The 18,108-nt window shown below is 30.3% G+C and overlaps 1 protein-coding gene across 1 annotated transcript in view; it reads right to left on the bottom strand.

Annotated features, from left to right (window-relative positions):
* The window catches only part of LOC143236121 (NACHT domain- and WD repeat-containing protein 1-like), a 75,762-nt gene that overhangs the window by 28,132 nt on the left and 29,522 nt on the right, over nt 1–18,108 (bottom strand). Inside the window, exons 12-13 of the mRNA XM_076474394.1 lie at nt 15,087–16,624; nt 14,367–14,571 (exon numbers count right to left, since the gene is read on the bottom strand). Of these exons, the coding sequence (XP_076330509.1) occupies nt 14,367–14,571; nt 15,087–16,624 (1,743 nt within the window). The remainder of the gene's footprint in view (nt 1–14,366; nt 14,572–15,086; nt 16,625–18,108) is intronic.

Here is an 18,108-nt window from a genome sequence, read left to right as displayed (position 1 = left end):
CACAGATACTGCATGTTGAATAAGCATAAAGAAAGTAATATATCTACCCACAAAGATATCGTACATTGTAAAAGCATATAGCAATTAACATACCTATCCACAAAGATATCATGTATTGTAGAAGCATAAAGCAAGAAAATATCTATCCACAAAGATATCATATATTGTCGAAGCATAAAGCAACTAACATGTCTACCCACAAAGATATCATATATTGAAGAAGGATAAAGCAAGTAACATATCTACCAACAAAGACATTGTACATTGTACAAGCATAAAGCAAGTAACATTTCTACACACAACGATTTTCTATATTGGAGAAGCCTAAAGCAAGTAATATATCTTCCCACAACGATACTCTATATTGTAAAAACATGAAGGAAGTATCATATCTACCCACACAGATACTGTATGTTCCATAAGCATAAATCAAGTAACACATCTGCCCACAAAGATATCGTATATTCTAGAAGAATAAGACAAGTAATATTTCTACCCACAACGATATTGTATATTGTAGAAGGATAAAACAAATAACATATCTACGCATAAAGATATCGTATATTGTAGAAGCATAAAGTAAGTAACATATTTTCCCACAAAGACATCGTATATTGTAGAAGCATAAAGCTAGTAATATATCTACCCACAAAGATACTCTATAATGTACAAGCATAACGTAAGAAACATATATACCCACAAAGACATCGTATAGTGTAAAAGCTGTTGTTGTTGTTGTTGTTTTAAATTACGCACAAAGCCACATAATGGGTTATCTGTGCTATTGTAGAAGCATAAAGCAAGTAAAATATCTAACCACCAAGATATTGTATATTATACAAGGAGAAAGTAAGTAACATATCTACCCACAAAGATATCGTATATTGTAGAAGCATAAAGCAAGAAAATGTCTACCAACGAAGATATCATATATTGTAGAACCATTAAGTAAGAAACATATCTACCCACAAAGATGTCATATACTCAAGAAGCAAAAAGCAAGTAACATATTTACCGACAAACATACTGTATATTTTAGAAGATTAAAGCAAGAAAGATGTCTACCCAGAAAGATATTGTATATTGTAGAAGCATAAAGCTAGCAACATATGCACCCACAAAGACAGTACATATTGTAGAATCATAAAGCTGGTAACCTATCTACCCACAAAGATATCGTATATTGTAAAAGCATAAAAGAAGAAAATATGTACCCACAAAGATATCAAATAATCAAGAAGAAAAAAGCAAGTAACATATTTACCGACAAACATACTGTATATTTTAGAAGATTAAAGCAAGAAAGATATCTACCCACAAAGATACTGTATATTGTAGAAGCATAAAGATGGTAACCTGTCTAATCTGAAAGATACTGCATATTGAACAAGCATAAAGCAAGTAAAATATCTACCAACCAAGATATCGTATATTGTAGAAGCATAAACCAACTAACATATCTACCCACAAAGATAGTGTATATTGTACAAGCATAAAGCAAGTAAAAAACTAACCACAAAGATATCGTATATTGTCGAAGCATAAATCAATTCACATATCTACCCACAAAGTTATTGTATATTTTAGAAGAATAAAAAAGTAAGATATATACCCACAAAGATATTGTATATTGTTGAAGCATAAAGGAAGTAAGATAAATAACAACATAAATATTGTATATTGCAGAAGCATAAAGGATGTAACATATCTACCGACAAAGATATTGTATATTGTAGAAGCATAAACCAAATAACATATCTACCCACAAAGATATCGTATATTCTAGAATCATAAAGCAATTAACATATCTTCCCACAATGATATTGTATATTGTAGAAGCACAAAGGAATTAACATATCTACCCAAAAGGATACTTTATATTACAGAAGATTATAGCAAGAAACATATGTACCCACAAAGATACTGTATATTGCAGAAGCATAAAGCCAGTAACCAGTCTACCCAGAAAGATATTGTATATTGTAGAAGCATAAAGCAAGTAATATATCCAACCACAAACATATCGTACATTGTAGAAGCGGAAAGGAATTAACATATCTACACACAAACTTACTGCATATTCTAAAAGAATAAAGCAAGAAACATATCTACCCACAAAGATATTTTCTATAGTACAAGCATAACGCAAGTAACATGTCTACCCACAAAGATAGTGTATATTGTACAAGCATAAATCAAGTATCCTATCTACCAACACAGACAGTGTATGTTGAATAAGCATAAGACTAGTAATATATCTACCCACAAAGATATCGTACATTGTCGAAGCATAAACAATTAACATATCTACCCAGAAAGATATTATATATTGTAGAAGCATAAAGCTAGTAACATATCTACCCACAAAGATACAGTATATTGTAGAAGCATGAAGCAAGTAACATATCTTCCCATAAATATATCGTAAATTGTAGAAGGATAAAAAAAGAAAATATCTACCCACAAAAATATTGTTTACTGTAGAAGCAGAAAGCAATTAACATGTCTATCCACAAAGATACTGCATATTGTAAAAGAAAAAAGGAAAAACATATCTACCAACAAAGATACTGTATATTGTAGAAGCATAAAGCTAGTAACCTGTCTATCCAGAAATATATTGTATATTGTACAATCATAAAGTTAGTAACAAATACACCCACAAGAATACTGTATTTTGTAGAAGCATAAAGGAAGAAAATATCTACCCACAAATATATTATATATTGTAGAAGCATAAAGCAACTAACATGTCTACCCACAAAAATAGTGTATATTGTAGAAGCATAAAGGATGTGACATATCTACCCACAACGATTACGTATATGGTAGAAGGATAAAGCAAATAACATATCTACCCATAAAAATACTGTATATTGTAGAAGAATATAGCAAGAAACATATGTACCCACAAAGATACTGTATATTTAAAAAGCATAAAGCAAATAACACATCTTTCCACAAATATAATCTATATTGTAGAAGTATAAAGTAAGTAACATATCTACCCACAAAGATATCGTATAGTGTAGAAGCTGTTGTTGTTGTTGTTTTAAATTAAGCAGAAGACTACATAATGGGCTATCTCTGCTATTATGGAAGCATAAAGCAATTTACATATGTACCCACAAAGATAATGTGTATTCTAGAAGCATAAAGCAAGTAATATATTTACTCACAAAAATATTGTATATTGTAGAAGCATAAAGCAAATAACATATCTATCCACAAAGATATTGTATATTCAAGAAGCAAAAATCAAGTAACATATCTGTCCATAATGATATTGTATATTGTAAAAGCATAAAGCAAGTATCATATCTACCCACACAGTAACTGAATGTTGAATAAGCATAAGGCTAATGATATATCTAACCACAGATATCGTACTTTGTCGAAGCATGAAGCAATTAACATATCTACCCATACAGATACTGTATATTGTGAAAGCATAAAGCAAGTAATATGTCTACCCACAAATATATTGCATATTTTAGAAGAGTAAAGGAAGTAACATATCTAGCCATAAAAAATATTGTACATTGTACAAGCATAAAGCAAGTGACATTTCTACCCACAAAAATATTTTGAATAGTAGAAGCATAACGAAAGTATCATATCTACCCACAAAGATATAGTATACTATAGAAGCATAAAGCAAGTAGCATATCTTTCCTTAAAGATATCGTACATTGTAGAAGCATAAAAAAAGAAAATATCTACCGACAAAGATATTGTATACTGTAGAAGCAGAAAGCAATTAACATATCTACCCACAATGGTACTGCATATTGTAAAAGCAAAAAGCAAAAAACATATCCACCCACAAAGATACTGTATATTGTAGAAGCAAAGAGCTGATAACTTGTCTACACAGAAAGATATTGTATATTGTACAATCATAAAGTTAGTAACATATACACCCACATGAATACTGTATATTGTACAAGCATAAAGTTAGTAACATATCTACCCACAAAGATACTGTATATTGTAGAAGCATAAAAGAAGAAAATATCTACCCAAAAAGATATTGTATACTGTAGAAGCAAAATAAATTAACATATCTACCCACAAATATAGTGTATATTGTACAAGCATAAAGGAAGTATCATATCTACCCAAAAAGTATTTTATATTGTAGAAGAAAAAAGCAAGTAATATATGTACCCAGCAAGATATTTTATATTGTAGAAGCATAAAGGAAGTGACGTATCTACCCACAAAGATATCGTATATGGTATAAGCATAAAGCAAATAACATATCTACCCACAATGATATTGAAAATTGTAGAAGCACAAAGCAATTAACGTATATACCCACAAGTACACTGTATGTTGAATAAGCATCAGGCTAGTAATATATCTACCCACAAAGTTATTGTATATTTTCGAAGAATAAAGCAAGTAACATATTTATCCACAAAGATATTTTATATTGTAGAAGAATAAAGCAAGTAACATATGTACCCACAAAAGTATTGTATAATGTAAAAGCATAAAGGAAATAACATATCTACCCACAAAGATACTGTATATTGTAGAATAATATAGAAAGAAAAATATGTACCCTCAAAGATACTGTACGTTGTAGAAGCATAAAGGAACTAACACATCTCTCGACAAAGATACTCTATATTGTAGAAGTATGAAGTAAGTAACATATCTACCCACAAAGATATCGTATATTGTAAAAGCTGTTGTTGTTGTTGTTTTAAATTAAGCACAAAGCTACATAATGGGCTATCTGTGCTATTATGGAAGCATAAAACAATTTACATATCTATCAACAAAGATAATGTGTATTGTAGAAGCATAAAGTAAGTAATATATTTACTCACAAAAATACTGCATGTTGTAGAAGCATAAAGGAAGTAACATATACAGCACAAAGACATTGTATATTGTAGAAGCATAAAGCAGATAACATATGTATCCACAAAGATATTGTATATTCAACAAGCAAAAATCAAGTAACATATCTATCCAGAATGATATTGTATATTGTAGAAGCATAAATCAAGTAACATATCTACCCACAAAGTTATTGTATATTTTAGAACAATAAAGCAAGTGAGATATATACCCACAAAGATATTGTATATTATAGAAGCATAAAGCAAGTAACATATCTATGTACAAAGATATTGTATATTATAGAAGCATAAAGCAAGTAACATATCTACCCACAAAGATATTGTATATTGTAGAAGCATAAAGCAAGTAACATATCTTGCAACAAAGATAGTGAATATTGTACACGCATAAAGCAAGTATCATATCTACCCACACATATACTGTATGTTGAATAAGCATAAAGGAAGTAATATATCTACCCACAGATATCGTACATTGTCGAAGCATAAAGCAATTAACATATCTACCCATACAGATAATGTATATTGTGGAAGCATAAAGCAAGAAATATGTCTACTTACGAATATATTGCATATTTTAAAAGAGTGAAGCAAGTAACATATCTACCCACAACGATATTGCATATTTTAAAAAAGTGAAGCAAGTAACATACCTACCCACACAGCAAGTAACATACCTACCCACACAGACACTGTATGTTGAATAAGCAGAAAACAAGTAATATATCTACCTACAAAGATATCGTACATTGTCGAAGTATAAAGCAATTATCATATCTACCCACAAAGATAATGTATATTGCAGAAGCATACAGTAAGTAATATATCTACCCACAAAATTATTGTATATTTTAGAAGAATAAAGCAAGTAAGATATATACCAACAAAGATATTGTGTATTGTAGAAGCATAAAGCAAGTAACATATCTACCCTCAACGATATCATATATATTGTAGAAGAATAAAGCAAGTAAAAAATGTACGCACAAAGATACTGTGTATCGTGGAAGCATAAAGGAAGTGACATATCTACCCACAAAGATACTGTATATTGTAAGAGCATAAAGCTTGTAACCTGTCTACCCAGAAATATATTGTATATTGCAGAAGCACAAAGCTAGTAACATATCTATCTACAAAGATATTGTATATTATAGAAGCATAAATCAAGTAACATATCTACCCACAAAGATATTGTATATTGTAGAAGCATAAATCAAGTAACATATCTACCCACAAAGATATTGTGTATAGTAAGAGCATAAAGGAAGTAACATACCTACCGACAGATATCGTACATTGTCGAAGCATAAAGCAAGTAACATACCTACCCACACAGACACTGTATGTTGAATAAGCATAAAGGAGGAAACATATCTACGCACAAAGATACTGTATATTGTGGAAGCATAAAGCAAGAAATATGTCTACCCACAAATATATTGTATATTTTAGAAGAGTAAAGCAAGAAACATATGTACCCACAACGATGTTGTATATTGTAGAAGAAATGCAATTAACATATCTACCCACAATGATATTGTATATTGGAGAAGTATAAAGCAATTAACATGTCTACCCATACAGATACTGTATATTGTGAAAGCATAAAGCAAGAAGTATGTCTACCCACAAATATATTGTATATTTTAGAACAGTAAAGCAAGAAACATATGTACCCAGAACGATGTTGTATATTGTAGAAGAAATGTAATTAACATATCTACCAACAACGATATTGTATATTATAGAAGCATAAAGCAAGTAACATATCTACCCACAAAGATGTCGTATATTGTAGTACCATAAAGCAAGTAACATATCTACCCACAAAGATATCGTATATTGTAGAAGCACAATGCAATTAACATATCTACGGGCAAAGATACTGTATATTGTAGAAGCATAAAGCCGGTAACCTATCTACCAAGAAAGATATTGAATATTGTACAATCATAAAGCTAGTAACATATATACCCACAAGGATACTCTATATTGTGGAAGCATAAAGCAAGTAACATACCTACCCACAAAGTAAGTGTATATTGTACAAGCATAAAGGAAGTATCATATCTACCCACACAGGTACTGTATGTTGAATAAGCATAAAGCAAGTAAAATATCTACCCACAAAGATATCGTACATTGTCGAAGCATAAAGCAATTAACATATCTACCCACATAGATAACGCATATTGTAGAAGCATAAAGCAATTAATATATCTACCCACAAAGGTATTGTATATTGAAGAAGCATAAATCAAGTAACATATCTACCCACAAAAATATTGTATATTGTAGAAGCATAAAGGAAGTAACATATCTACCCACAAAGATATTGGATATTGCAGAAGAATAAAGGATGTAACATATCTACCCAGAAAGATATTATATATTGTACAAGCATAAAGTAAGAAAGATATTTACACATTAATATATTTTATATTCTAGAAGCATAAAGCAAGAAACATATCTACCCAAAAAGACACTGTATATTATAAAAGCATAAAGCAGGAAACATATCTACGAACAAAGATATTGTATATTGTCGAACCATAAAGCAAGTAACATGTCTACTCACACAGATACTGTATATAGTGGAAGCACAAAGCAAGCAATATATCTACCCACAAAAATATTGTATATTTTAGAAGAGTAAACAAGTAACGTATCTAACCACAAATATATTGTATATTGCAGAAGCATAAAGGATGTAACATATCTACCCAAAAATATATTTTATATTGTAGAAGAATAAAACAAGTAATATATCTAACCACAAAGATATTGTTTACTGTAAAAGCAGAAAGCAATTAACATATCTACCCAAAAAGATATCGTAAATTGTAGAAACATAAAGCAAGAAAATATCTATCCACAAATATATCATATATTGCAGAAGTAAAAAGCAAGTAAATATATACCCACAAGGATATTGTATATTATAAAAGCATAAAGGAAGTAACATATCTACCCACAAAGATATTGTATATTGAAGAAGCATAAAGCACGTAACATATCTCCCCACAAAGATATTGTATATTGCAGAAGCATAAAGGATGTAACATATCTACCCACAAAGATATTGTATATGGTATAAGCATAAAGTAAATAACATATCTACCCACAAGTATACTGTATATTGTAGAAGAATAAAGCAAAAAACATGTGTACCCACAAAGATACTGTATATTGTAGAAGCATAAAGCTGATAACCAGTCTACCAAGAAAGGGCCCAGCATGGCGTAGCGGGTTAAGGCGTGCACTTCGTAATCTGAGGGTCGCTGGTTCGCGATCGAGTCGCGCCAAACATTCTCGCCCTCCCAGCCGTGAGGGCGTTATAATGTGCCGTTCTATCCAACTATTCGTTGGTAAAAGAGTAGTCCAAGAGTTGGCAGTCGCTGGTGATGACTAGCTACCTTCCCTCTAGTGTTACACTACTAAATTAGAAACGGATAGCACAGATAGCCCTCGAGTAGCTTTGTGCGAAATTCCAAAATAAACAAACTACCCAGAAAGATATCGTACATTCTCGAAGCATAAAGCAATTAACATATCTACCCACAAAGATAATGCATATTATAGAAGCATAAAGAAAGTAATATATCTACCCACAAAGGTATTCTATATTGAAGAAGCATAAAGGAAGTAACATATCTACCCACAAATATATTTTATATTGTAGAAGAATAATGCAAGTAACATATGTATCCACAAAGATATTGTATATTGTAGAACGATAAAGGATGTGGCATATCTACCGACAAAGACATCATATATGTTAGAAGCATAAGCAAATAACATATCTACCCACAAATATAGTGTATATTCTACAAGCATAAAGAAATTAACATATCTACGCACAATGATATTGAATATTGTAGAATCACAAAGCAATTAACATATGTATCCACAAAGATACTGTATATTGTAGAAACATAAAGCAAGTAACATATCTTCCCACAAAGATACCCTATATTGTAGAAGCATAAAGTAAGTAACATATCTATCCACAAAGATATTTTATATTCTAGAAGCATAAAGCAAGAAACATATCTACCCACAAAAATATTTTGTATAGTAGAACCATAAAGCTAGTAATATATCTACCCACAAAGATACTGTATATTGTAGAAGCATAAAGCAAGTAACATATCTTCCCACAAAGATACTCTATATTGTAGAAGCATAAAGCAAGTAATGAATCTACCCACAAAGATATCGTACATTGTCGAAGCATGAAGCAATTTACATATATACCCACAAAGATCACGTATATTTTAGAAGAATAAAGCAAGTAAGATATATACCCACATAGATATTGTAAATTGTAGAAGCATAAAGCAAGTAAAATATCTATCCACAAAGATATCGTATATTGTAGAATCATAAAAGAAGAAAATATTATCCACAAAGATATCGTATATTGTAGAATCATAAAAGAAGAAAATATGTACCCACAAATATATCGCTAGTTGTCGAACCATAAAGCAATTGACATATCTACCCACAAACATATTCTATATTGAAGAACCATAAATCAAGTAACATATCTACCCACAAAGATATCGTATATTGTAGAAGCATAAAGCCAGTAATATATCTACCCACAATGATATCGTATATTGTAGAAGCATAAAGCAATTAACATATCTACCCAGAAAGATATTATCTATTATAAAACAATAAAGCAAGTAACATATCTACCCACAAAAATATCATATATTGTAGAAGCATAATGCAATTAACAAATCTACCCACAACGACATTGTATATTGTAGAAGCATAAAACAAGTAACATATGTACCCACAAAGATATTGTATATTGTAGAAGCATAAAGGAAGAGGCATATCTACCCACAAAAATATCGTATATGGTAGAAGCATAAACCAAATAACATATTTACCCACAAAGATATCGTATATTCTAGAAGCATAATGCAATTAACATATCTACCCACAATGATATTGTATATTGGAGAAGCACAAAGCAATTAACATATCCACCCATACAGATACTGTATATTATGGAAGCATAAAGCAAGTATCATATGTACCCACAACGATATTCTATATTGCAGTAGCATAAAGCTAGTAACATATCTACCCACAAAGATATCGTATATTGTAAGAGCATAAAGCAAGTAACATATCTACCCACAAAAATATCGATTAGTGTAGAAGCATAATGCAATTAACATATCCACCCACAATCATATTGTATATTGGAGAAGCACAAAGCAATTAACATATCTACCCACATAGATAATGCATATTGTAGAAGCATAAAGCAAGTAATATATCTACCCACAAAGATATTGTATATTGTAGAAGCATAAAGGATGTAACATATCTACCCACAAAGATATTTTATATTGTAGAAGAATAAAGCAAGTAACATATGTACCCACAAAGATATTGTATATTGTAGAAGCATAAAGGAAGTAACATGTCTACTCACAATGATATCGTATATGGTAGAAGCATAAAGCTAGTAATATATCTATCCACAAAGATATTGTATATTGCAGAAGCATAAAGGATGTAACATATCTAACCACAAAGATATTTATATTGTAGAAGAATAAAGCAAGTAACATATGTACCCACAAAGATATTCTATACTGTAGAAGGTTAAAGGATGTGGCATATCTACCCACAAAGATATCGTATATGGTAGAAGCATAAAGCAAATAACATATCTACCTACAGAGATATCGTATATTCTAGAAACATAATGCAATTAACATATATACTCACAATAATATTGTATATTGGAGAAGCACAAAGCAATTAACATATCTACCCATGCAGATACTGTATATTGTGGAAGCATACAGCAGGTAATATATCTACCCACAAATAATTGTATATTTTAGAAGAGTAAAGCAAGTAGCATATCTACCCACAACGATATTGTATATTGTAGAAGCATAAAGCAATAAAAATATCTACCCACTTAAATATTGTATACTGTAGAAGCATAAAGCAAGTATCTTATGTACCCACAGAGATACTGTATGGTGTATAAACATAAAGCCAGTAATATATCTACCCACACAGATACTGTATGTTGAATGAGCGTAAAGCCAGTAACATATCTACCCACAAAGATAGTGTATATTGTACAAGCATAAAGCAAGTATCATATGTACCCACACAGATACTGAATATTGTAGAATAATAATGCAATTAACATATCCACCCACAATGATATTGTATATTGGAGAAGCACAAAGCAATAAAAATATCTACCGACAAAGATACTGCATATTGTAGAAGAATATAGCAAGAAACATATATACCCACAAGGATACTGTATATTGTAGAAGCATAAAGCAAGTAAAATTGCTACCCACAAAGATATCGTATATTGTAGAAGCATAAAAGAAGAAAATATCTACCCATACAGATACTGTATATTGTGGAAGCATAAAGCAAGTAACATATCTACCCACAACGTTATTGTAAGGAAGTGGCATATCTACCGACAAAGATATCGTATATTGTAGAAGCATAAGCAATAACATTTCTATCCACAAAGATATGGTATATTCTAGAAGCATAAAGCAATTAACATATGTACCCACAAAGATATCGTATACTGAAGAAGCATAAAGCAAGTAACATATCTACCCACAAAGACATTATACATTGTACAAGCATAAAGCAAGTAACATTTCTACCCACAAAAATATTTTGTATAGTAGCAGCATTACGCAAGTAACATTTCTACCCACAAAAATATTTTGTATAGTAGAAGCATAACGCAAGTAACATATCTACCCACAAAGACATTCTACATTCTACAAGCATAAAGCAAGTAACATTTCTACCCACAAAAATATTTTGTATAGTAGAAGCATAACGCAAGTAACATATCTAACCACAAAAATAGTGTATATTGTTGAAGCGTAAAGCAACTAACATATCTTTCCACAAAGATATCGTATATTGAAGAAGCTCTTGTTGTTGTTGTTTTAAATAAAGCACAAAGCTACATAATGAGCTATATGTGCTATTATGGAAAAATAAAGGAAGTAAAATATCTACCCACACAGATATCGCATATTGAAGAAGCACAAAGCAAGTAACATTTCTACCCACAAAAATATTTTGTACAGTAGAAGCATAACGCAAGTAACATATCTTACCACAAAGATAGTGTATATTGTACAAGCATAAAGGAAGTATCATATCTACCCACACAGATACTGTATGATGAATAAGCATAAAGCAATTAACATATCTACCCACATAGATAATGCATATTGTAGAGGCATAATGGAAGTAATATATATACCCACAAAGTTATTGTATATTTTAGAAGAATAAAGCAAGTAAGATATATACCCACGAATATATTGTATATTGTAGAAGCATAAAGCAAGTAACTTATCTATCCACAAAGATATTGTATATTGAAGAAGCATAAAGCAAGTAGCATATATACCCAAAAAGATATTGTATATTGTAGAAGCATAAAGAAAGTAACATATCTACCCACAAAGATATTTTATATTGTAGAAGATTAAAGCAAGTAACTTATGTATCCACAAAGATCGTGTATATTGAAGAAGCATAAACCAAGTAGCATATCTACCCACAAAGATATTGTATATTGTAGAAGCATAAAGAGAGTAACATTTCTACCCACAAAAATATTTTGTACAGTAGAAGCATAACGCAAGTAACATATCTTACCACAAAGATAATGTATATTGTACAAGCATAAAGGAAGTATCATATCTACCCACACAGATACTGTATGTTGCATAAGCATAAAGGAAGTAATATATCTACCCACAAAGATATCGTACATTGTCGAAGCATAAAGCAGGTAACATATCTACCCACATAGATAATGCATATTGTAGAAGCATAAAGCAAGTAATATATCTACCCACAAAGATATTGTATATTGTAGAAGCATAAAGCAAGTAACTTGTCTATCCACAAAGATATTGTATATTGAAGAAGCATAAAGCAAGTAACATATCTACCCACAAAGATATTGTATATTGTAGAAGCATAAAGGAAGTAACATATCTACCCACAAAGATATTGTATATTGCAGAAGCATAAAGGATGTAACATATCTACCCACAAAGATATTTTATATTGTAGAAGAATAAATCAAGTAAGATATGTACCCACAAAGATATTGTATATTGTAGAAGCATAAAGGATGTGGCATATCTACCCACAAAGATATCGTATATGGTAGAAGCATAAAGCAATTAACATATCTACCCACAAGGATACTGTATATTGTAGAAGAATATAGCAAGAAACACATGTACCCACAAAAATAGTGTATATTGTAGAAGCATAAAGCAAGTAACATATCTACGCACAGAGATATCACATATTGTAGAAGCATAAAGCAATTAACATATCTACCCACAAAGATATTGTATATTATAGAAGCATAAAGCTAGTAATATATATACCCGCAAAGATATTCTAAAGATATTGTATATTGTGGAAGCATAAAGCAAGTAACATATCTACCCACAAAGATACTGTATATTGTAGAAGCATAAAGCAAGTAACATATGTACTCACAAAGATATTGTATATTGTAAAAGCATAAAGCAAGAAACATATCTTCCCACAAATATACTGTATATGATAGAAGCATAAAGCAAGTAACATATCTACCCACAACGATATTGTATATTGTAGAAGCATAAAGCAAGTAACATATCAATCCACAAAGATATTGTATATTGTAAAAGCATAAAGCAAGTAACATATCTACTCACAAAGATATTGTATATTGTAGAATCATAAACAAGTAACATATCTACCCACAAAGATATTGTATATTGTAAAAGCATAAAGCAAATGACATATCTACCCACAAAGATATTGTATGTTGTATATTCATGTAGTTTATTGCAGCATATATTTTAGAAGATTATTTGATTTTCAAAGATAGATAGAGCTGAATAAGGACAAGCTTAGAACACATCTTCATTTGGCTTTACCAACATTCCAAGAAATTAGCTTCCTTGTGAGATTGTTTGTTTGAAGTTAAGCACTAAGCTTCACAATGAGCTGTCTGTGATTTGCTCACCAGGACATCAAATTCCGTTTTTTTGCAGTGCAAGTCCAGAGACATGCCACTGTTCTTCTCGAGGATATTCACCTGAAATAATGATTAGCTAGATTTGCATTGGTAAAATCCTGTAAAAGTAGAAATGTAATAATATCAAGCTAAAATTTTTATTTGTTTTAAATACTAAACTTGTTTGTCTTCATTGTAAACTTGTTTGTACTCAGTACAGGTAAATGATTTTTTTTGCATTGTAAACTAAAACTTTCTGCTATGTAGTGCAAAATCTTGAAATTGAAATTCATAGTGTAAAAAAAAAAGTATAACAACAAAATAAACCACAGAAATAACTTCATATTAACATTAAATATTACTATGAGCTAGAATTGTACCATATCATCATGCTATGAACAAGTAAAAAACTTTACTTGACATGCTGACACTAGCAAGTAGCCATCATCAGTTTCTTCAGACAGTTGTGGTATAAAGACATAGGTTGAAATATGCAGATCATATAACAACTTCTTGTTCTTCAGTTCCCAAACTAAGATAGAAGACTGATTCTGGATGCTTGTTCTCCATACACATAACTGACCATTACTTGTCACCACCAGTTTATTCATAACCCAATTTCTAAATAAAATAAATCAAGTAGTAAAAAGTATGTTGCTTACCCATGATGAAAAACAATAAAAGAATGTATGTGCATGGGAAAGAATAGCTAAATATGTAGCAATTTCACCTCTGTTGAGAGTTTATTAATTAACAAGAACCAAATTTCTTGTGAGTGTAAATTCCATAAACTTTGATGATTGAGTTGAAAAACCAATCTTTATAATCAGTATCACAATATACTGACAAAAAATTTTACATAAAAATCTAATTTTACAATTAATAAACAATTCATTCATGTTTAAAGTTCAGTTGGAACATTTCATGATTATAAAAATAAATTAAATTTGCATTTTATCTCATTTAATTACATGAATACAAGATTATAGAAATTTGATCAATTCATCTTAAAACTTGATAAAAATAACATGGAAAAATTACAATTTGATGGAAAATTGAAAATTTTAATATATGCAGAACTAGAACCAATAATAAATTAGAAAGTTGCATTTAGGGATAATAGCTGTAAAACATACCCATAATCATCAAGTTTAAGAGTGTCTTCCTCTTCACCAGTTTTGATATTTAGAAAACTGATGCACATATTCTTTTCCGAAAATATAACTATGCAATTTCCATAATATCCAAAGTAGCAACTGTTATATCCAGAGACCTTGAATTTAGTGTCACATAAACCTTCATCAATGTTATAAATTGAAAGAGTGCAGTCACAAAGAACCAAGGCACGATGATCATCAATCATTTTAAGTTCTTTGGGTCTAGATGCTGAGTATAATATTTTTGCAACTTCCTGATTATAGATATTCCACAAGATAATTTCATTGTGATTTTTTGAAAGTGAGATCATGTGAGCCCAATTTTGTTTCAAGCGGTATAAGTTAGATACATGAGTCATCTGTACTTTAAGTGAGGGATCTGTTATGCAGGATGTCTTTGGAGTTTGCCGACAGGGTATAACAGGTAAAAGACTTGGAGAAGGTGCCCAACGAGCTCTTTCAAACATCAACTTCAAGAATGGAAACTCTTTATTGTTAGCATTGTTATTACTGAATAATGTGAAAAGTCTTGTGTACAATTGGGTGAAAATCTGTTGTCTATCATAAAGAAGAGCATAATTTGATAACTGAAGGATTTGTATGAGCAGTGATATTTCTTCATCCTCACCTGCCATACACTGGTACATTTTCATGTCTTCTAGGACTTCAAGTGGGCCAACAGCTTCAATTTTTTGCTGTAACCATTCAGGATTTAGAATGAATTTCTCTTTAAAGTGACTATTACCTAAAGAACGTAAATAATAATAAGGGAGTTCAATAAATTTTCGTCGGTTTGGAAAAGAACCAAAGTAAAGTGGTTGAACTAAGACATACCTATTCTTCAAAATCTCAGTGCCCTCTTTAGGTGAAAGGTATGGCTTTTCTTTATTTCCTGCCCACCAGCCTTCAAAGTAGTCAACTAAAGCAAGTGTTGGTAAGTTGCAGTTTTTTTTATGTAAATATCTTTCACAAAAACTGTGGAAGTTTTCATTCCTCCAGGTAAGCAAGCTCCTACCATCAGTTACTGTATACTTTAAAAGCACAGAGAGATGACATTTAATGTAAGCCCACAATAGACATGGAAACCGTCTTACATAAGAGCATTCATGAGAATAAACTCTCTGTAACACCAGATCTTCACATGATAAAATATCCAGTATCTCAGCATCTGAAATTCCCTGCTTGTTAATCACTAACAGTCCTAAGATAAAAGTCACAACTCCATCTCCAACATGTCCACCCAAAATGGTAAGTAATTGAAAAATAAGCCCTTCAGCTGTCCGTTTGACTTCGAGTTCACTTGGACCTTTGATACTGTGCCAGTAAAGACTCATATATGCAAGCAATTGGACATAACAAAGAGAAGGAGAATTCTGACAGCACAACCAAACTAAAGAATGCTGTACTTCAGTAAGTTTTTGTTTATTTTTCTTTAAGACATTGTCAATAATAGCAAGACATTCATCTGGTGTCAAATTAGAAATTTCAAGGTAAGATTCCTCACACCTGAATATTTTCTGAAAAAAAAACCAGAAGATATATACATACACAAATAATTGAGTACAATTTTGCTGTTATGAAGAAAAAAATCATAAAATAATATAAAAGCAACTGTTACTTTGGTTACTAATCACATCATAAATACACAGATATTGTTAGTTGCTAAACCATTTCTCATGCCTCAACATGAATTACCAATAAAGGAAGTATTAAAAAAGTTTAAAGATCTAAATAGAGCAATTTGATATTTTCCATTCAAACAGAAGAAATCAAAAGTTTGTTTTTACTGAAAGCCTTGTAAAAATGTACAGTTACTTTATAATATCAGATTTGATTAAAGTGTTAAGAACAAAGAAATTCAGTGTAACTTGTTGAAATTTCCAGTTAAATAATTAGTATGAGTAGCACATTGCTTGATAGTGCTAAATGTATATAAATGAAGTGTATCTTTTTGAAATTTCTAGTTAAATAATTAGTATGAGTAGCACATTGCTTGATAGTGCTAAATGTATATAAATGAAGTGTATCTTTTGAAATTTCTAGTTAAATAATTAGTATGAGTAGCACATTGCTTGATAGTGCTAAATGTATATAAATGAAGTGTATCTTTTGAAATTTCTAGTTAAATAATTAGTATGAGTAGCACACTGCTTGATAGTGCTAAATGTATATAAATGAAGTGTATCTTTTGAAATTTCTAGTTAAATAATTAGTATGAGTAGCACATTGCTTGATAGTGCTAAATGTATATAAATGAAGTGTATCTTTTTGAAATTTCTAGTTAAATAATTAGTATGAGTAGCACATTGCTTGATAGTGCTAAATGTATATAAATGAAGTGTATCTTTGAAATTTCTAGTTAAATAATTAGTATGAGTAGCACATTGCTTGATAGTGCTAAATGTATATAAATGAAGTGTATCTTTTTGAAATTTCTAGTTAAATAATTAGTATGAGTAGCACATTGCTTGATAGTGCTAAATGTATATAAATGAAGTGTATCTTTTTGAAATTTCTAGTTAAATAATTAGTATGAGTAGCACATTGCTTGATAGTGCTAAATGTATATAAATGAAGTGTATCTTTTTGAAATTTCTAGTTAAATAATTAGTATGAGTAGCACATTGCTTGATAGTGCTAAATGTATATAAATGAAGTGTATCTTTTTGAAATTTCTAGTTAAATAATTAGTATGAGTAGCACATTGCTTGATAGTGCTAAATGTATATAAATGAAGTGTATCTTTTTGAAATTTCTAGTTAAATAATTAGTATGAGTAGCACATTGCTTGATAGTGCTAAATGTATATAAATGAAGTGTATCTTTTTGAAATTTCTAGTTAAATAATTAGTATGAGTAGCACATTGCTTGATAGTGCTAAATGTATATAAATGAAGTGTATCTTTGAAATTTCTAGTTAAATAATTAGTATGAGTAGCACATTGCTTGATAGTGCTAAATGTATATAAATGAAGTGTATCTTGTTGAAATTTCTAGTTAA

The sequence above is a fragment of the Tachypleus tridentatus genome, chromosome 13 (assembly GCF_004210375.1).
Source record: "Tachypleus tridentatus isolate NWPU-2018 chromosome 13, ASM421037v1, whole genome shotgun sequence".
NCBI classification, from domain to species: Eukaryota; Metazoa; Arthropoda; class Merostomata; order Xiphosura; family Limulidae; genus Tachypleus; species Tachypleus tridentatus.
The sequence above is the reverse complement of the archived record's forward strand: the minus strand, read 5'-3'. Positions and strand labels throughout refer to the sequence as shown.